Genomic DNA, 21,373 nt, shown 5'->3' with positions numbered 1-21,373 from the left:
GGGCAAAGTGGTTTCTTATCAATAGTCACCTTGAGTGTAAATGGCCTTAACTCTCCAGTTAAAAGACACAGACTGGCTGAACGGATTAAAAAACAAAATCCATCTGTTTGCTGCCTACAAGCAACACATCTCACCAACAAAGATACATGCAGACTGAAAGTGAAAGGATGGAAAAAGATATTGCATGCTAACAGAAACAAAAAAGAGCTGGTGTAGCCATCCTAATATCAGATAAAATAGACTTAACACAAAAACTGTTAAAAAAAAGACAAAGAAAGGCACTATGTAATGAATAAGGGATCAATTCAACAGGAAGATGTAACTATTATAAACGTATATGCACTTAATTACATGGCATCTGACTATTTAAAAGAAATGTTAAGGGATCCAAAGGGAGACATAGACTCCAATGCAATAGTAATGGGGGATTTGAATACCCCACTTTCAGCAATGGACAGATTGACCACTAGAAAATCAGCAAGGTAACAGCAGATTTAGTCGACATTATAGACCAAATGGACCTAACATATCTACAGAACTTTTCACTCTACAGTTGCAGAATACACATTCTTCTCACCAGTGCAGGGAACTTTCTCTAGGACTGATCACATACTAGGCCATAAAGCAAATCTCAGGAAATTAAAAAAAAAAACAACCGAAATCATACTATGTATCTTCTCGGACCACAATGGAATGAAGCTGGAAATCAGCAACTCAGGAATCTCCAGAACATATGCAAAAACATGGAGACTGAACAACATGCTGCTGAATGAACAGTGGGTCACAGAAGAAATCAAAAGAGAAATCAAAAAATTTCTGGAGACAAATGAAGATGACAATACAACATATCAAAATTTATGGGATACAGCAAAAGCAGTGTTAAGAGGAAAGTTTACAGCAACTGGTACCTACATCAAGGAATTGGAAAGACACCAAATAAATGAGCTATCAATGCATCTCAAGGACCTAGAAAAACAGCAGCAAACAAAACCCAAAACTAGTAGGAGAAAAGAAATAATTAAAATTAAAGAAGAAATCAACAAAATAGAATCCCAAAAAACAATACAAAAGATCAGCAAAAAAAAAAAAAAAAAAAAAAAAGAGCTGGTTGTTTGAAAAAATAAACAAAATGGACACACCATTGGCCCAACTAATCAAAAAAAGGAGAGAGAAGACCCAAATCAATAAAATTAGATATGAAAAAGGGAATGTAACAACAGACACCATAGAAATAAAAAGTTATCAGAAATTACTACAAAGAGCTGTATGCCAACAAACTGGGAAACCTAGAATAAATGAATAGATTCCTGGACAGATACAACGTACCTAAATTCAGCCATGAAGACATAGAAAACCAAAACAGACCCATTACCTACATGGAAACTGAATCAGTAATAAAGACCCAACAAAGAAAAGCCCAGGAATGGATGGCTTCACTGCTGACTTCTACCAGACATTTAAGGAAGAACTAACTCCAATTATTCTCAAGCTATTCAAAACAGTTGAAAGGGAGGGAATCCTCCCAAACTCCTTCTGTGAAACCAACATCACCTTAATTCCTAAACCTGAGAAAGATGCAACAGAGAAAGAGAACTATAGACCAATTTCCCTGATGAACACAGATGTAAAAATTCTCAACAAAATACTAGACAATTGAATCCAACAACACATCAGAAAGATCAGCCACCCAGACCAAGTGGGATTTATCCATGATAAGCAGGGATGGTTCAACATTCACAATTTTTTTTTCTTTGCCAGCATTATAGGAAGAAGTTTGACCTGCTGCACCACAATGATAGCCCCTAAACTTATTTTTTTAAGACCTATGTATTTGTTTGAGAGGGTGAGACAGAGACAGAGATATTCCATACATTGGTTCACTTCCCAGATGATCACAATGGCCAGAGTTTGGCCAGGATGAAATCAGGAGTCTGGAACTCCATCCAGGTTTCTTACATGGGTGGCAGGGGCCTAGGTACTTGGGCCATGTTCTGTTGCTTTGTCAGACACACTGGCAGGGAGCTGGATTGAGAGTGGAATAGCTGGCTGGTGCCGCAGCTCAATAGGCTAATCCTCTGCCTGCGGTGCCGGCACCCCGGGATCTAGTCCTGGTCTGGGCACCAGATTCTGTCCTGGTTGCTCCTCTTCCAGTCCAGCTCTCTGCTGTGGCCCGGGAGTGCAGTGGAGGATAGCCCAAGTCCTTGAGCCCTGCACCCGCATGGGAGACCAGGAGAAGCACCTGGCTCCTGGCTTCGGATCAGTGTGGTGTTCTGACCACAGCGTGCCGGCTGCAGCAGCCACTGGGGGGTGAACCAACAGAAAAGGAAGCCCTTTCTCTCTGTCTCTCTCTCTCACTGTCCACTCTGCCTGTCAAAAAAAAAAAAAAAAAAAAAAAGAAAGAAAGAAAGAAAGAAAAAGAAAGTGGAACAGCTGGGACTCCAATCGATGCTCATATGGGATGCTGGTGTTAAATGCAGCCATCCAATCTGCTGCACCAAAACACCAGTTCTGAAATTTTTAATATATTGCTAAGGTAGGGCCAGCATTGTGGCACAGTGAGTTAAGTTGCCACTTGTAATGCTGGCATCCCATACTGGGGCACTGGTTTGAGTTCTGGTTGTTCAGCTTCTGATTTAGCTCCCTGCTAATGCATATGGGAAGGCAGCAGAAGATGGCCCAAGCACTTGAGACCTGACACCCATGTGGGAGACCTGGATGGAATTTCAGACTTCTGGCTTTGGCCAGGCCCAGACCTAGCTTTTGTGGCCATTTGGGACAAATGGAAGATCTCTCTCTCTCTTCCTCTCTCCCTTTTAATTTAAATTACTTATGGAAACAGAAGGATAATGTAAAATATCTGATGCATCAGGCAACAGATTGTCCTTTTCTCTTTAACAACATATAATTACCCGAATCACAGAATTCAAGTCTTCAATTATGTTCTTATTGATGAGAATTGCATCAGAGTATTCCAGTATTAGCTGGAAGTTCTCCAGTTCTACTTGTCCTTGTTTAAGAAGAATTTGGATCATCAAGTCCAACTGGAATCTTACTTTCTCATCCTGTAATCTGAATTGAAAAAGACTTCAAAGCAAGTAGTTGTAATACATTTCTATTTCAAATTTCACCTGTTATCTGGGACTATAAAATTCAAATCAGCTTAAGGAAAACATGCTGGAGACGAGTGAGCAGAGTTTTTTCCCTTTGATGAGCTTTCCGGGAGGTCTATCTGATATCTCTTCTCATTGACACAGAATTGCATTTGAGTTGTTCAAACAATGGTATACACAGAAATTCAGTCATAAGATCTTACTTTAGAATTAAGATTATATCATTTTGATTGCAATAAGAGTGAATTTGAAGAAAACAGTTGCCACTAAATGACAAATCTATTATGGTTCTCACCTTATTTTTTTATTTCTGATAACATAGCAATGATATTTAATCTGATGCTACTTATTAAATCTATTTCTGTGTGATTCATATTCCTCCCTGTAGCCTAGATCTGAAAATGATGTATGATACTGAATTTGGAAACATCAGAGAAGTAATTATCTATGTGGCTATCCCTATGGCCAAAAAGTGAAGCAAGACTTCAAAAGGGCACTTGAATCATCCAGTGAGGAACAACAAACTCCCCTGAAAACGGCTTAGCTGGCTGGAGGGAGCCCAGGTGGGAACTGCTGGGAAACCTCTTTAATTTTCCAAGCTGCCAGTGGATGGGACTTGACTCAGAAGGACTTTCAGGCAGAAACACATTCTTATTTTTTCATGGAAGGGGCAAATCTTAAAAAAAAAAATTCTTTTTCTAAAACCTGCTTATTTGTAATAAGAGAAATGGAGCATGTGCAAAGTTCCATCCTGAACCAAGTTCTTACCTCACGAACTGCACTGTTTCAAACAGAAATTCCAAAGCCCAGTGCTGGCCCGATGCAGCTACATCTGTACGAGCTGCCAGCTGGTCAGCGGACATCCTCCCCCTCCCACCAGGGCACAGCCCAGCGTGAATGAAAGGTTCAAATTACAGAACGAGTTCGTGGAACACCCTCTCGATATCCTGTTGCACCCTCTCATCATCCTCCACTCTTCTCCGGAGGAAAGCTGCCATTTCCACTAAGCCAGCTGCTTTCTGCTTCACCTAAACAGATCGAACCACAAACAGCTCAGAACCCAGGCAGTTTCAAGGTTAGAAAACATAAATCTTTTAATTTTGCTGTTACAAGATCTTCACAAGCCCATCTTTCTAAGAGATTAATTATAGTTTAAATTCCTGCTTTTATGTATCTAAAGCTTACATGTTACATTCTATACATGATCTGAAGAATTATATTACATTACATTTTATAAATTGCTGAAAATCAAGTATGCAGGAAACTAGGATTTTTCTTGAATCTCATTTTAAAATTTTCTCTGGTCACTTCTGATGAATTTACAAAGATCACAGATACTTTAACAAAAACAGACCAGCCTGATACATGCGGCACTGAATTTAGAGGATATAGGGGAAGTAAGGCAGAGAGTGATTAATAAACAACAGAGAAAAATGGGTGTTTTTCCAAATACATACACTCTCAAATTCTTACCCTTTGCTGCGTTTTTTCTATTCTAGGAATATTAGAATAGTTCTGCTGAGCTACATATAATTCTAATCTGTGCAAATAAGGCCATCTACAAAAGCGATGTCCAAGAGAAACAAAGTGAAACGTGTATGTAATTTTAAGTTTTGTAGTAGCTACACTACAGAAAGTGTAATGAAACTGATAAACTCAATTTTACTGATATATGTGAAATATTATTATTTCAACCTGTAATCTATTTTATATAAATATTACTGATATTTTCCAGTTTTATTCATATTAAATCTTCTAAGTTTTTGTGTCTTTTCCACTGACATCCCATCTCAATCAGGACTGGTCACATTTATTTCAAGTACAGAATAACAACAATGGGCTATTAGCCAGTATTTTGGACCACATGGGACTATAAGCACAAGACTATTCTTAGCTCTCAATAGCACCAAAATCAACATTCTATTTCATTATTTTATTACATTATCAACTACTACCTTATGAGGAAAACCTAAATAATGAGCTTTTCTAGATGTATTGACCAACATAAACTATATATTCTATAATAGTACACTAAAAACAAATTAAATTAAATTGTTATTATATACCTTCTGTTCATTTTCCACTTTTGCTCGTCTTGTTATGCAGAAATGATCCCAGACCAAGGGGTCCAAGCCTTCTGGCATGTTAGTAATATTGTCCAACTCATCCATGGCTTTCATTAACTGGGCTAAGTGTTCCTTATTCAACTTGGCAGATCCTGGTCGTTCTCCAAAAGGGACGATACTGGCTGTATCTGAATGAGGCTTCTGTTTGTGAATCCTGTTTTTACCAAGAAAAGCCCATCAGCCTGTCCCTTCTCACAAAAAAACATCACTGTTGGGCCGGCGCCGTGGCTCAATAGGCTAATCCTCCACCTTGCGGCGCCGGCACACCGGGTTCTAGTCCCGGTCGGGGCGCCGGATTCTGTCCCGGTTGCCCCTCTTCCAGGCCAGCTCTCTGCTATGGCCAGGGAGTGCAGTGGAGGATGGCCCAGGTGCTTGGGCCCTGCACCCCATGGGAGACCAGGAAAAGCACCTGGCTCCTGGCTCCTGCCAGGATCAGCGCGGTGCGCTGGCTGCAGCGGCGGCCATTGGAGGGTGAACCAGCGGCAAAGGAAGACCTTTCTCTCTCTGTCTCTCTCTCTCACTGTCCACTCTGCCTATCAAAAAAAAAAAAAAAAAAAAAAAAAAAAAAAAAAAACAAACAAACATCACTGTTAAATAAGACCCTCAGCCTAGGCACAACATGTTGTACAGCACTATCTTTTGACTTTCGAGGGTTGGTGGGTGGACTATTCCCAAGACAAAGGCACATACTTTGTCCTTTTTCATACTCTCTAGATTCCCCAGATACGACCCTGGCTGACCACACACATCCCTGTTGGCAGCTCTGGCAGCTTGACTTGCGCTGGGCAACATCTCCGTCCATGTAGGCAGGCAAACAAGCGCTGGGGAGAAGGGAGTGTTCCTGCGTCAGCTTCACACCTCCTGTGCTGGTCCCCTACTGGGAGGTGGGCAGGCACTAAATATGTTTAGATGTATGTGAAGCTGGGGCATCGTCTCTTTCCTCCTGCACTTCTAGATTACTTTTGTTTTCCTGGGAGATGGCTGGGTAGGGAAGAAGGGTGCAAAATTTTGGCCGGGCACTAACTGCTGAAATGTGCGTGGTGAGCTTAATACTATCAGTCAGTCCCGTTCTCCGGAGGAGCAAAGCTGGGCTCTCAGACAAGATACCAGCCCAAGTCCATGGGTTGACAGATGGTGGAGTCGGGATTTAAAGCTGATTCTGTTTGACAACAAAGCTTGTGCGCTTCCCACTGCTGCCTCCTAATATTTAGTAGCTCACAAGTCTTTATTCACAGGGAAAGATATGTGCTTGGGCTTATTATAACTCACTCTTAAGACAAGAGCATGTTTTAGGTTAAATACTCAAGGTTGCACATAACCTTTCAAAGGTGAGAAAATGAGATTGTACTTCAGACACAAATTAACCTACACCTTTGTGACAAACTCCATGATTTCTAAATTACATTGGATCAAAAATTATGAAAATGTGAATTTACAATGTTGGAAATCAACAAAAATCTAATTCTTTTTATACTCTCAGAATAACAGATATTTTTGAAATTTTTTGATAATTTTTTCAGCCATTTAAACTGGCATTTTTCTTTTCTATTTTTTAAAAGATTTATTTACTTGTTTGAAAGACAGAGTTAGAGAAAGAGAGAGGAGAGACAGAGAGATCTACCCACTGGTTTACTACCCAAATGGCCACAACAGCCAGGACTGAGCTGGGCTAAAGCCAGGAGCCAGGAGCTTCTTCCAGGTCTCCCACATGGTACAGAGGCCCAGGTACTTGGGTGGTCTTCCACTGCCTTCCCAGGCCCATTAGCAGGGAGCTGGATTGGAAGCGAACAGCTAGGACTCGAACTGGCGCCCATATGGGATGTGGGTGCTGCAGGCCAGGTCTTTAACCCACTAAGCCACAGTACTGGCTCCTAAACTGGTATTTTTCAAACTTTGTCTTGAGCACAGTCACATGAGATTCTTCAGGAAAAGTGATTTGTGGTCAAACAAATTTGAAAAAATACCTGCTTCTTCCATTCTTATACTTAGAGATTCAAAAGGCCACAAGTCCTGAGAAGGTCTGAGACACAGAAGCTGCACATCCTTTTAGTTTGTTTTTTAACCTGGCTTCCCCCCAGACTTACTTAGTTCTAGGAGCTTACTTTGTGTAAATCCAATTCGTACCATAAAGGGCTAAAATTTGTTGAGACACATTTTGAGAAATACTGCTTACAAATCTGAAGCCATCTGTACTTAAGAGGAATTCCTTTCATGTAGAAAATAGAACCTACAATGATACTATGCTTACGTGGATACTTAACTATTTTTTATCTTATTTATTTGAAAGGCAGAGAGACAGACAGAGATCTTCCATCTGCTGGTTCACTCCCCAATGCCCACCACTGCCAAGGCTAGGCCAGGTGAAGCCGGTAGCCAAAAACTCAGTCCAGGTTTTCCATGTGGGTGATAGGGATCCAAGTAATTAAGCCATCACCTGCCACGCTCCAGAGTGCACATCAGCAGGCAGCTGGAACTGGGAGTGAAATGCAGTCATACACAGGGTATGAGCTGACACTCCAAGCAGCACTTTAATCACTATGTTCAACATCTGATTCCCTATTTTTAAATAATGAAAATAAATCATTATACTTAATTTCCTATCTTAAAATATAAGCATAATCTCAAAAAATACCAAATTATGACCAAGACTAACGTTTTCACGTTTTCACCTATAAGAAGAGAATATAACCCTGAATACTTCCATTTACTTGAGAACAAGAAGTTGAAATCAAGTAACACTCCTCTTCATTTACAAACCTTTTCCTACTCAGAAACAAAAGGGCACAGGAGAAACCAACCTTGGACGGCGTTTAAAAAGTTTGTAGAGTATGTCCACTTGATGGCTGGGGATCTCGGAAAATTCCTTTTTAAAGCTGCGATCTAGAACCTAAGGACAAATGTATCACTGCTGGGATTGCAACTCTGTTCACAGGTCTCATACAAAATACTGACCGTAACCTTTGAAAACTCTAGGAAAACGTACTTTACATATACTACAGAAGAGTTGTTAGTGACCTCTCACTGTGCAAAGATTTGTTTTGATAGGTATCACCTCACTGTATTAAAAATGTTATTTCATATGAGGGGTCTTACAAATCAGCCAGTTTCCCAAAACACTCAGGGTACTCCAACCTGTTATTTTCCATTCCATCCATCTTCTCTATGCCGGTCTCTCCTATTGTTTTCCATTATAAAACAGCTGGTTGATTTTATGACTAACAACGGGGTCTGCAACCTGAAGGCTGAAAAGCCCTAAACGCTGGATGGTCTCCTAATTTTTGTGTAAGAGAAAACTTAAAGCAAATAGATGTATAAAAATTCATTTTACTTAGGGATTTTCAGTAGCATACTGTGGCACTGAACGAGGTTCATCCATAACTCAGAACTACAGGAGGAAAATCTATGAGGAAGTTAAAACTCATATTCCCTTGAATCCTCCCCAAGTTCAGGCAGCAACAAACCTACTGCCTGGTTGGGTATGTGAGACAGTGACCCTCACCTTGTCCTCTGCCAGCAGGTTGTCGTAGTGCTCCTTGCACATATCCAGTTCTTCTCTGGCTTTCCGGATGGCTTCTGAAGCCTGGCTCTGTAAGAACACCAGGAAAGGTTGATCAGAACTTGAAACTTTTCACAATAAACAGAAAAATTGGGGAAACTTTAGAACAGGGACTTTCCTAGTACCTGATGAATGTTTCAGTAAAATATTCATTACAGAAAACATTTACAAACACTATATATATATATATATTTTTTTTTTTGGACAGGCAGAGTGGACAGTGAGAGAGAAAGACAGAGAGAAAGGTCTTCCTTTTTCCGTTGGTTCACCCCGCAATGGCCGCTGCGGCCGGCGCACCATGCTGATCTGAAGCCAGGAGCCAGGTGCTTCTCCTGGTCTCCATGTGGGTGCAGGGTCCAAGGACTTGGGCCATCTTCTACTGCACTCCTGGGCCACAGCAGAGAGCTGGACTGGAAGAGGAGCAACTGGGACAGAATCCGGCGCCCCGACTGGGACTAGAACCTGGGGTGCCAGTACCTCAGGTGGAGGATTAACCTATTGAGCCATGGCGCCGGCACAAACACTATATTCCTAAAAGCTGTACATAAGAAATTTGTATTCATTAAGTAAAAAAAAAAAAAAAAAAAAAAAAAAAAAAAAAAAAAAAAAAAAAAAAACACCTTAAAATAAAACACTTACAAAAGAAAGTGAACCGATAAGGCTCAGAGAGAACATCACCCAGACACCTGTCTCTAAGTACAGCCAGCTTTGTGTATGAATGCGCAAGTTTGTCCAGAGCACGATGCACTCCTGGCAGGGTGGTGTGGATAATGAAAGCGAACAGGCTCCACTCCATGGGGAGTCACATGGACTTGGCTCCTGAGAGACTGAACATGTGTACAGCAAATGGACTACATGGGAAAACAGAACCGCAACCTCGCCCTTCAGCAGTAACCAGCATGAAGGCTAAGCCACAACCCGGGCACTCCCGAGTGGTCAGGACTTGGCCACTACCTGCCAGCTTCTGAAACTCTTGCCCCCATTCCCAACGTAGAACCATACAGAGAGAGCCAGATACCCCCCACTAAAGCAACCATATGGGTTGCCCTCCTTCTAACTGGTTTGCCTCCAACTTCCAACCAAGGCATATCTTAAGTCCACTTTTTTGTTATTAGAAAGCTTTCCCATTTCTTTGTTCCTTTGAGTCTCTGCCATAAGTAGGTGATGATGGCTGATTCGTTGCTATGCCAAACTTTGGATGGTCTCTGCTTATTCTCCTTTGGCGTGATGTTATGGTATGGATGTAGTATTTCATACTCAAGGGTCCCTGTGCTAGAAGTGTGGTCTTCAGTGTGGCAGTGTTGGGAGGTGGAACCTTTAAGAGGTGGGGCTGGGTGGGAGGTCTTTTGGTAAATTGGGGGTACACCCTAGAAAAGGATTAAGGTATTTTTTATGGCAGCCTAGTTAGTTCTCTTGTTATAAAAGCCTGAGTGTAGCCCCACCCAGTATCTCTGGCTTCCTAGCTGAGATGTGACCCCTTGTTCCCACCCATGGCTATTGGCCAGGTGATGCATCTACAAGGGTACACTTGCAAGACCCTGTGCCATGCCATTTGGAATTTTAGCATCCAAAACGTGAGTACATGAGTTAGTAAGCCTCTTTTCTTTATAAATTTTTTAATTTTTTTAACTTTTATTTAACGAATATAAATTTCCAAAGTACAGCTTATGGATTACAATGGCTTCCCCCCCCATAACTTCCCTCCCACCCACAACCCTCCCCTTTCCCACTCCCTCTCCCTTCCATTCACATCAAGATTCATTTTCAATTCTCTTTATATACAGATCAGTTTAGCATATATTAAGTAAAGATTTCATCAGTTTGCACCCACATAGAAACACAAAGTGAAAAATACTGTTTGAGTATTAGTTATAGCATTAAATCACAATGTACAGCACATTAAGGACAGAGATCCTACATGAGGAGTTAGTACACAGTGACTCCTGTTGTTGACTTAACAAATTGACACTCCTGTTTATGGCATCAGTAATCACCCTAGGCTCTTGTCATGAGTTGCCAAGGCTATGGAAGCCTTTTGAGTTCACTGACTCTGATCATATTTAGACAAGGTCGTAGTCAGAGTGGAAGTTCTCTCCTCCCTTCAGAGAAAGGTACCTCCTTCTTGGATAACCTGTTCTTTCCACTGGGATCTCACTCACGGAGATCTTTCATTTAGGTCATTTTTTTTTTTTTTTTTTGTCAGAGTGTCTTGGCTTTCCATGCCTGAAATACTCTCATGGGCATTTCAGCCGGATCCGCATGCCTTAAGGGCTGATTATGAGGCCAGAGTGCTGTTAGGACATTTGCCATTCTATGGGTCTGCTGAGTATCTCACTTCCCATGTTGGATCTTCTCTCCCTTTTTGATTCTATCAGCTAGTATTTGCAGACACTATTCTTGTTTATGTGATCCCTTTGGTTCTTAGTCCTATCATTATGATCAATTGTGAACAGAAATTGATCACTGGGACTAGTGAGATGGCATTGGTACATGCCACCTCGATGGGATTGAATTCGAATCCCCTGGTATGTTTCTAACTCTACCGTTTGAGGTAAGTCAGCTTGAGCATGTCCCGAATTGCACATCTCTTCCCTCTCTTATTCCCACTCTTATATTTAACAGCCTTCACTTTTCAGTTAAGTTTCAGTACTTAAGAAGAATTGTGTATTGATTACAGTATTCAACCAAAAGTATTAATTAGAACAAACGAAAAAAAATACTAAGAGGGATAACGTATTAAGTTGTTCATCAACAGTCAGGGCAAGGGCTGATCAAGTCACCGTTGTTTAATAAGGAGCTCATCTGTCAGCACTTACATTCAGGTATGTGACACCACACAAGTGGGAGAGAAACCACAGTAATGCCATCACGTGTCTCACCTCCCTATTTTCCCCTCCCTCCCAGAAGGATGCTGGCCACTTGTCAGCCTAACTGGTGCTGCTTTCCAGCCAAGAAGTTCAAGTGATAGGGACAGAAACCTCAGCAAGATGCCAGAGTGCAACTCCTAAAGCATAGGAAAGGAATGTTGTGACACAAATTCCAATCCTGCCAAAATATAAAATCATGCCTTGCCTGATGCCACTGCTACCACCCACGCTCAGACTGCACGCTTACTTTCTCCTCCTGTTTCCTGGTGAGATAGTTGTTCAAGAATGTTTCTCTGTAGCTTAATTCTTCATCCAACAGCAAAGAGAAAACAAGGTTACTTATTTTCAATTCCTCCTGTGGAAATATTTTAAAAAATCAAAAAGGAGTTGGTGTGAGAAATGATCTGTGTTCTCACCTGAGAAGAATTTTCTGTTACCAGTTACAGACTCAGCACTGATCAATCAAGTTTACGGCATAGAAGTATGAGAAATCTTTTTAAAATAGAGTAGTCTATGGGTAGACTCTTAATTGTTCAGTTATTTTACCTTTTTCATCATTTCACTATAAGGTAAAGTACAGATACATAAAATACTTAACATGAACATGTAGTTTAAAGAACTATAATGGGAAACACTCTTGTTATCACCACATAATTCAAGCAGGAAAACTTTGCCACCACAGAAATTTCTTCTAGGTGTCCCCATCAAAATCTCAACTCTAATACTAACCACTGTCCTGATTTTTACAGTAATAATTTCCTTGTGTTTCTTTGTAGTTTTTGTTGTTGTTGTTGACAGGTAGAGTAGACAGTGAGAGAGAGACGGAGAGAAAGGTCTTCCTTCCATTGGTTCACTCCCCAAATGGCTGCCACCGATCCGAAGCCAGGAGCTGGGTGCTTCTTCCTGGTCTCCCATGTGGGTACAGGAGCCCAAGCACTTGGGCTCCTCCACTGCTCTCCTGGGCCACAGCAGAGAGCTGGACTGGAAGAGGAGCAACCGGGACTAGAACCCGGCGCCCATATGGGATACTGGTACCGCAGGCGGAGGATTAACCAAGTGAACCATGGCGCTGGCCCGCATCTTTGTAGTTTTGTTACCCAAGTGTGTACACCTAGGAACTGTATAACTTGTTCATTAAAAAAGAAATGTTGTCATGTCTTTACATCTTTTGTAATTTTCATGTTCCCTTCCATTCCTTGCTTTCTCTCATTTATTTGTGATCATCAGTCACCTCACGGTTCTGCCTAGTCTGTGCTTTACTGACTGCATATGCATGGCAGAGCTGTCAGGCTCCTTCAGCCTTGGGGATCCCTGAAAACCAGGAGCTAATCCAGAGGCCTGATGACACCCAGGGTTGATCCCGGGATAAAACTGTGTTCTTGGGCAGGAGAACCTTACTATCTGGCTGTGTTTCATTCTGTGATGTTTGCAGCTGTACATATACAATGCCCAGGCCCATTAATCCATTGAGAGCTGTAAAATAGTGACAAATTTATTTCTATTTTCCATTTTCACTTATTAAGTTAAACACTTTTATAAATATTTGCTTCTTCTTATCAACTATTGATTACGCAGTGGTACAGTTTGTATAGGAAAGAAAGTATAAAGTATACTTGATGCATTCCTTTTATTAGTGTTTAGATGATAAACTGCTGACTGATAGGCATTTTTCTTTTCAAAATATCACATATTCATGAATTTAAATAAACTTGATAGGTTTCAGTTAATTGCAATTATTACAATATTTTGCATCTTAAATTATCTTTTTAGCGGAGGTGTTGGAGGTTAGCTCCTGAGTCCTTCTGATCTTACCCAGTAGTCTCATAGTTTCCTCATTATCTTGTATGACAAAATATTCGAAGTATTTTTAAAAAATAGCTTTGTCAATATAAAATGCACTTGTCATGCAATTCAGAGTATGTATTTCAATGGTTTTTCATATGTTCTCATATGCTTTCATATGTTCTCATACTTTCATATATTTTCATATGTTCACCATAATTTTAGAACATTTCATGACTCTGAAAAGAAGCCCTTTCCCAGTCATTTCCTATTTCCCCCCACACTTTCCAGTAGCCTTCTCCATCCCCTCAAAGCAAACACTCATCTACATTCTGTTTCTGTAGATGTGCCCATTCTGGACATATCATAGAACTTGTGGTCTTGGGTATCTAGCTTCTTTCACTCAGCCTATTTTTCATGGTTCACCCATGTTGTAGCATGTATTAGTGCTTTGTTTTTCTTAATGCTGAGTAAAATTCTGTTTTATAAATAAACCATATTTTGTTCATCCACTCATACCTGTTAGACACTGGATTGCTTCCACTTCGTGTTATCATGACTAATCCTGGAGCACTCATTGCCCATCTCCCCCCTCACTCTCATTATATTCAGATACCACATTCCCCGCCAGACCATAGTTGCATTCAATCAATGGCAGCAACTCTCAAGAAGCAGCTCCTGCCCATGGCTACATGTTGTACTGGTTTCTGGGAGCAGGTTTCTTCCCTTGCCTTGTGAGCTATGGAAACTGCGATTGGCCTCCTATTGTTTCAACATTCTTTGTTGTTTTCCCTAACTCTGTCCTTTCATTAAATTCTATTAAATGTCACTCTTCAAATTTACCATTCCTGTTGGAACCCTGAGGACACAGCCTTTGTCCCAGAGGTTCCCTTCCTAACTTTCCACCATTGCATCATCTTTTTGGTTGACCATATGCCTTGGTGAAACACATCTTTCAATAGCTTTCCAAGAATGAGTGCATGTAAATTTTGGAAAGAGACCTTATATTTTCCAAAATGCCATTATTTTTTCTTAAACTCAATCAATAGTTTGACTGGGTGTGTCTTCCAATTTGAGAAGTAATTTAGCCTCAGAATTTAAAGGCATCATTCCTTCATCTTCTTGTTTCTAGTGACTTCATACTTCATTTATATTCCTACTGCTGGATAAAATTAAGCTGGATTTTTTATATATATGACCTTTTAGGCATGAGGCTTATTCATTCACTAAACCTATATGAGGAGGTATTTTCAAAAAGTTCATGAAATATGTGTATTATGAAAAAGTATGCATGAATTTCAAATATTTTTTAACTAAAATAAACTTAACTTTTAATTCCATTTTTTCCATAAACTTTTTGGAGTATCTTTATACTATGAAACAAGCCCTTGAGACAGACTTTCTCCTTTCCTTTATAGAACTTATAGTCTTGGAAATATTAAAAATAATCTCACATACATTAAAATTCAGCTGCAACACGTGGTAGAGAGGAAAAGAACAGCATATAATAGGAAGATATAATCTCACCTGAGAAACTGAGTTTTAAGCTGGGATCTGAAAGCTGAATAGATACCATCCAGGAGTCAAAGAAGTTGGTAGAGATTATTTCTAGTGGAGTCTTGAGGAAGTAGAGTACTGGGTACTGGGTGTTCTCAAGGCACCAGAAAAAGAAGTGTGGGAAGTGATGGGGCAGGGGGCAGAAGATGAGACCAGAGAGGAAAAAAGGGCCCAGTGCATGCAGGGAAAGGCTCTGGTCTTTTAAAATTGTATAAATTTAGCTTTTATTTACCTGATTCACAACCATCTCTGCTTTGACTCTCTTTTCAAAGAGTTTTTTCAGATGGTCATCAAAATTCTGTGTGCTTTCTTGAATAGAGTTTTGAAGCTTCTTCAATTCTGTTTCCAATGACTGAAAGGAAGGCAATAGTAAAGTTAGTATGTAGGGCTATTACATGCTTCCAGGGGAGGGTCTGCATTGTGCCACAAGGTGGGGCAGGTGGAGGATATACCTTGTGAGGTGTTCTGGGCCCTGGGCCCCTTCAACCAGAGATACTCCACTTGGATCTGTTTAATATAATGTGTGTCTGAGACTTTTGCTTTAAAAAATGATACATTGCAAAATAAAAGCTTAAAATCCACTAATCATGGCTAATGATGCAGGCAAAAGTAGGCAGAGTAAAACAAATTGCATCAAATCTTTCCAGGAAATTTGGACTCTCCATTTAGCACAGTAATTTCCAGGTACACAAGTTGGCCCTAAAAAATATTTTTTTTCTAGCTCTGAACACATTTTCATTGATTTTTTTTTAATTTTAAGGAAATAAGAAGTGAACCTATACATATTTTTCCTCTCTTGCTTTCTGTATATTTTATGTCTCCAAACAATTCCCTATTAGGGGAAGAGATCTTATTGCATGGTTTTATTTTTAATTCCACCCAGACATAGAGCTAGGCTGGAGAAAGAATGATCACATGGTGTTGGTTTGTTTCATCATCGATGATGTTATTAGGGATCACTTGGCTAAGTGGTGTCTGCCAGTTTCTCCATTGTAAAGTTACCATTTTTCCATTTGTAATTAATCCATGGGAAAAGACTTCAGACCACATAAATATCTTGTCCCCCACCCCTCCACCCCAACCACCACTCTTTTATACACTGGCTTGAACACTTGATGGCTCTTCCTTGAACCAATTGTTACTATGATGATATTAAGTTTATTTTAAAAACCCAGTTTTTTCCATACTGGTTTAAGAAAGAGACTGACTCCAGAGAAATGATGGAGAAGGAGGGTTAGCAAAAGGTATGGAGTCTTATAATGCAAGGAGACATGCCATCCAAAGGCAATAATTAACCAAGAAGGAAATATTACAATCAAACAAATAGAAAAAGCATATTTCAGGGTCAATTTGCTTAAAATAATCTCTATCACTCTCTCATAGGCATGGTAAAGTCCATTTCTGTACATTTGAATAAATCTAAGATAAATATTGGTAGAAAAATCACTCAGTGTTAGGGAGTAGAAATACGAAGCAAGTAGAAATATAAAAAGAAACAAGATTGGCTATGAGTAGAAATTTGTTGAGGCTGGATGAAGTATCATTCTATTACCTCTACTTTTACAAATGTTTGACATTTTCTGTTATAATTTTTTTCATTGAGAAGAGAAATTGAAGAAAATGAAATTGGATTTTCTTGAATTGTGCTGGAAAGAGGAACAGAGACATTGAGTAGTAGATCAAGGGAAAAGTGGATACTTAGGCGGTTGGCTGTTTTTTTTTTCTTTTTCTTTTATTTTGAAAAGTAAAATCCTGGCCGGCGCCGCGGCTCACTAGGCTAGTCCTCCGCCTAGCGGCGCCGGCACACCGAGTTCTAGTCCCGGTTGGGGCGCCGGATTCTGTCCCGGCTGCCCCTCTTCCAGGCCAGCTCTCTGCTGTGGCCCGGGAGTGCAGTGGAGGATGGCCCAGGTGCTTGGACCCTGCACCCCATGGGAGACCAGGAAAAGCACCTGGCTCCTGGCTCCTGCCATCAGATCAGTGCGGTGCGCTGGCCGCAGTGTGCCAGCCGCGGCGGCCATTGGAGGGTGAACCAACGGCAAAAGGAAGACCTTTCTCTCTGTCTCTCTCTCTCACTGTCCACTCTGCCTGTCAAAAAAAAAAAAAAAAAAAAAAAAAAAGAAAAGTAAAATCCCAAGTTCAGGAAGACTCCAGTATCCTGTTCAAAGGAATATTTTTTGCTAAGATGAGAAGTGCTTAAATTGTGTACATCATGTAAGAGATATATGATTCTAACATATGTCTATGTTCATGGGAAGACGCCAGTAGAGAGGCAAAAACTGATGAACGAAAAAGAGAGGTAAGCTGATGGGTAATGACACTGAGCCGGTGAGATGGGACAGCACTGACGGACCAGGCTTGGATGAACGCAAGGCCATTCCATCCATAACAAATGGAAAGGCAGGGAGATGCCACAGGGATTATTGTTGGTGAGCAGTAGATCGGCAGTTCAAGAGGAAGGAAAATCTCCTCTAGTTACTTCTCTTCTCTCAATGAAATAGAAATCAATGTGGGTGTGCATGGGTCTCAGGTGTTCACAGTCCAAGGACAGAGGAGCAGGTGTGAAATGGTCCTTGGGGATACTGTTGCCCAGCAGGAGCTGTTCCACCTGAGTGCTTGTTAGCAGGCATGATCTTGGGGTCTCTTCATCTCTCCAGAACAAGGAGCATGACAGTGACGGAATCCCATTCTGCATTTTAAATGAGATCCCCCACGGGTCTGTGCCCTCACATTCCAGTGTGAGAGCACTGGGTGGGGAGGAATGGGAAGGGGAGGTGCTTCTCTGAGCAGCACCGAGGGCCCAGCTGAGACTGAGGTCACTAATTTAGTGAAACCAGTTTTCTTTCTTTTCTTTTCTTTTTTATTCTCTTTACCCAATGCAGGGGCACTGGTACAGAGAAGGCAGAATACCAGAGTTAAGCAAAGCTGGGCTTCCCAAGTGTAGGGGAAGGAGTAGAGGATTTCACTTTAACAGTTCCCTGCTATAATTGGTGGAGGCACGGGAATATACTACACTGCAAAACCATGGAGTACGTGCACTTGAATGGTCCCTATCCTTTCCTTACTCCTTAGGCATCTACTTCCTAACTCCTTTGCTTGAAATCTTTGCTTCTTCCAGGATTACTGCCTTCTAGGGAGGTACTTACTAACTCAGGTTAAAATGGATATGATCTTGGAGAATAGCAGTGAATAAAAGCACAGATAAATTAACAATAGGCACAAATAAGCTGTTTGTGAGACATAGCCACTACAAAGCGACAAGCTGTCCTGCCTCGAAGGATGGTATGTATTCCTCATAGAATACACGGTATTTTGTTGACTGCATACCACCATCCTTTACATTTCTACTACAGTTGGCAGCAATTTTAATACGGACTATTTCTATATGATGGAAGGAGAAAAAAAAAATCAGAGCCGCACTGCAAAATCCTCCAGTTAGGGCTGCCAAGTATGTGCGGCAAATTCTTCCCTTGAGACCGAAATCGAGTAAGAGGATTCGGCAATAGAGGCAGACAGTACCGGCCTTCCCTTGCAATGACTTGATCGTGCTATAATAGGGGTTCACTAAATACTGAAATAGAATGAAGAACCAAATGAACTGTAACAATGTGGGAAATGTTGAAACCAATTAGAACTTTTAAAAAAACCACAGTGCTATGTCCTTTTTGTTTCACGTTGTTCCCTATAGATGGATCCCCACCTACTTCTCCACATTCTGTTGAGAATTGAAGCAGAAACACTGTTATTAAGCTGTTAAAGACACTGAGAAAATATGGAACTTTTAAAAAGATAATGAAACAAAGCCTGGAGATGTAAGTCATATTGGTGGCTTGTTCTTCTGACCTTTCTATACTTATCTCTTTCTTCATTTAACTCCTTGACTTTTTTCTCATAATCTTTGAATTGTTTCCTTTCCTCTTCAGTCCACACAGCATCAGGCTTTGCCATGAAAGCAGGCTGAGGAATTGCCTGAAGATATAAAGGGAAGCACATACTGGAGTTCAGACCTAAATACAGCAGTATAGTAAAACCTCAGTTATCGTTAGTTAAAAAGGAAAAAACAAAAACCTTTAACCTTCACATTGGCAAGGACAAGGACCTGACACTTTAACCAAAAATGTTATAGCTATTTTCCTATGATTTAAGTGAGGTGGAATTTAGGGATATACTCAGACTCACAGGGGACAAGACTCAGTGATAGGTGTTGATGTCCGTATGGTTAGAGCCACACCTGAGCGCCAGGATCACCTACATTTCCTGGTGTATGTGCAGAATCACAGACAAAGCAGTATCACTGCCTTCTGTTGGGACCAAGACCACCGTGATGCTTGTTTTTGTTCGTTTGTTTGCTTTTTGTGAGAATGGAAGGCAGGTCTGTGATCTCAAGTTTCTTATTAGTTGCCTAATATGGCATGTTTATAAAGTACTAAGAAGAATTGTAGACTTCCTAAAACTCAGGTTCATCCAGGACAAAGATGGGAGAATTTAAGTAGCTCTTTCAACCCCATTCTACTTTTCAAAAAGCTGGCCAGACATCTCACCATTTTCAAAATGTCTTCCTTCTTGACTTCCAGAACGCCTCCCATCATGTCCATTAGGGCTCGGCGTCTTGTGTCGGTGCTCTGCAAAAGAGCCAGGACTGGAGAAGACAGCTGAGGCAGAGAGCTCACAGCGGGGGCCTCGGGGAAGCCCCCCACCCAGTGTCAGGAGGACCACTTCTAGGATGGGGGAAGAGGAGGAAAAGGCCAACTGAGGCTTGAGTGACCTCTGACCCTGACGAGTGCCTTGACGTGTCCCTGTATCCCAAAAGGAAAGGAGTCCTAGACAGTGTGTGAGGCAAACTGCATACCCGGGTCTGAAGCCAGCGCTCCATTTCTCGGGTCGCGGTCAGTTCTGCTTTGGCTTTTTGCCATGGTTTAATATGCTTGTGCGCTTTAATCTGAAAGAGAAAATGTCATTCCCTGAAGTTATTGCTCCAAAATTCAAACCAAATTTTCCTTCCATACTTGGGGAAAGTTATGCAGTATTCAAAGGATGAAAAGGAATGCTCAAATTCTGCAAACTATTTCCTACTGAGGAATGAAGATGAGGTCTAAACTGAGAGGGTTGGAAAAATAGATCTTGGCTTCTCTATCATCTCTGATTGTGTCTTTCATGGAAGAGATTCTAACAGGGACCTGGCTGAGACCAGCAGGGGAGAGGAGAGTTCAGAGAAGTGTCACCTACGTCAAATCATCAAGGATGGGGTCCAAAGAGGAAAAGAGTGTGGGGTATTCCAGGAATTGAACAGCTGGACAGGGTGGGGTTGGCAGGCAGGAGAGGCTTGTGAGCTTTTTAAAATTTAATTTTATTCAGTTGAAAGGGAGAGACAGAGAAAGAGAGAGAGAGAGAGAGAGAAAGAGAGAGAGAGAGAGAACGAGAGAGAAAGAGAGAGAATCATTCTTTTACTCCCCCAAATATGCACAACAGCATTCAGGGCAAAAGACAACAACGATGTTTAGAAGTAATAGAGGCCGGGCCGGCGCCGCAGCTTACTAGGCTAATCCTCCACCTGTGGCGCCGGCACACTGGGTTCTAGTCCTGGTCGGGGTGCCGGATTCTTGTCCCGGTTGCCCCTCTTCCAGGCCAGCTCTCTGCTGTGGCCAGGGAGTGCAGTGGAGGATGGCCCAAGTGCTTGGGCCCTGCACCCCATGGGAGACCAGGAGAAGCACCTGGCTCCTGCCATCGGATCAGCACGGTGCGCTGGCCACAGCGCGCCAGCCGTGGCAGCCATTGGAGGGTGACCCAACGGCAAAGGAAGACCTTTCTCTCTGTCTCTCTCTCCCACTGTCCACTCTGCCTGTCAAAAAAAAAAAAAAAAAAAAAAAGTAATAGAAAGGAGCTGGCGCTATGGCTTAACAGGTAAAGCCACTGCCTGCAGTGCCAGCAACCCATATTGGTGCCGGTTCGAGTTCCAGATGCTTCACTTCTGATCCAGCTGTCTGCTATGGCCTGGGAAAACAGTAGAAGATGGCCTAAGTCCTTAGGCCCCTGCATCCACATGGGAGACCTGGAAGAACATCCAGGCTCCTGGCTTCAGATTGGCCCAGCTGAGACTGTTGTGGCCATTTGGGGGAGTGAACCAGTGGATAGAAGACCTATCTCTCTCCCTTTCTCTGCCTCTGTAACTCCACTTTTCAAATAAATAAACAAACAAATCTTTAAAAAAGTAATGGAAAATATTTTTACAGTCCCTGTTAGCTGCCAGGCATCCTTTTAAATGCCCTAGATAAACTGGAATAAATTTATCATTACAAGACCTTACAACATAGGTGCTAATATTACCTCCACTTCACAGATGAGGAAAGTGAGGCACAGAGAGGTTTAGTAGCTTGATCA

The 21,373-nt window shown here is 41.5% G+C and overlaps 1 protein-coding gene across 3 annotated transcripts in view; it reads right to left on the bottom strand.

Annotated features, from left to right (window-relative positions):
* The window catches only part of CFAP43 (cilia and flagella associated protein 43), a 121,855-nt gene that overhangs the window by 8,869 nt on the left and 91,613 nt on the right, over positions 1–21,373 (bottom strand). For 2 of the 3 annotated variants that reach the window (XM_070057270.1, XM_002718726.5), the window contains 10 exons: positions 19,845–19,934; positions 19,537–19,617; positions 18,839–18,964; positions 15,231–15,350; positions 11,907–12,014; positions 8,736–8,822; positions 8,035–8,123; positions 5,177–5,390; positions 4,026–4,138; positions 2,910–3,069 (listed from right to left, as the gene is read on the bottom strand). In XM_070057270.1, coding sequence (XP_069913371.1) covers positions 2,910–3,069; positions 4,026–4,138; positions 5,177–5,390; positions 8,035–8,123; positions 8,736–8,822; positions 11,907–12,014; positions 15,231–15,350; positions 18,839–18,964; positions 19,537–19,617; positions 19,845–19,934 — 1,188 coding nt within the window. The remainder of the gene's footprint in view (positions 1–2,909; positions 3,070–4,025; positions 4,139–5,176; positions 5,391–8,034; positions 8,124–8,735; positions 8,823–11,906; positions 12,015–15,230; positions 15,351–18,838; positions 18,965–19,536; positions 19,618–19,844; positions 19,935–21,373) is intronic. The other variant, XM_070057269.1, reaches the window with a different exon arrangement.

This window comes from Oryctolagus cuniculus, chromosome 15, assembly GCF_964237555.1.
Source record: "Oryctolagus cuniculus chromosome 15, mOryCun1.1, whole genome shotgun sequence".
Taxonomy (NCBI): Eukaryota; Metazoa; Chordata; class Mammalia; order Lagomorpha; family Leporidae; genus Oryctolagus; species Oryctolagus cuniculus.
The sequence above is the reverse complement of the archived record's forward strand: the minus strand, read 5'-3'. Positions and strand labels throughout refer to the sequence as shown.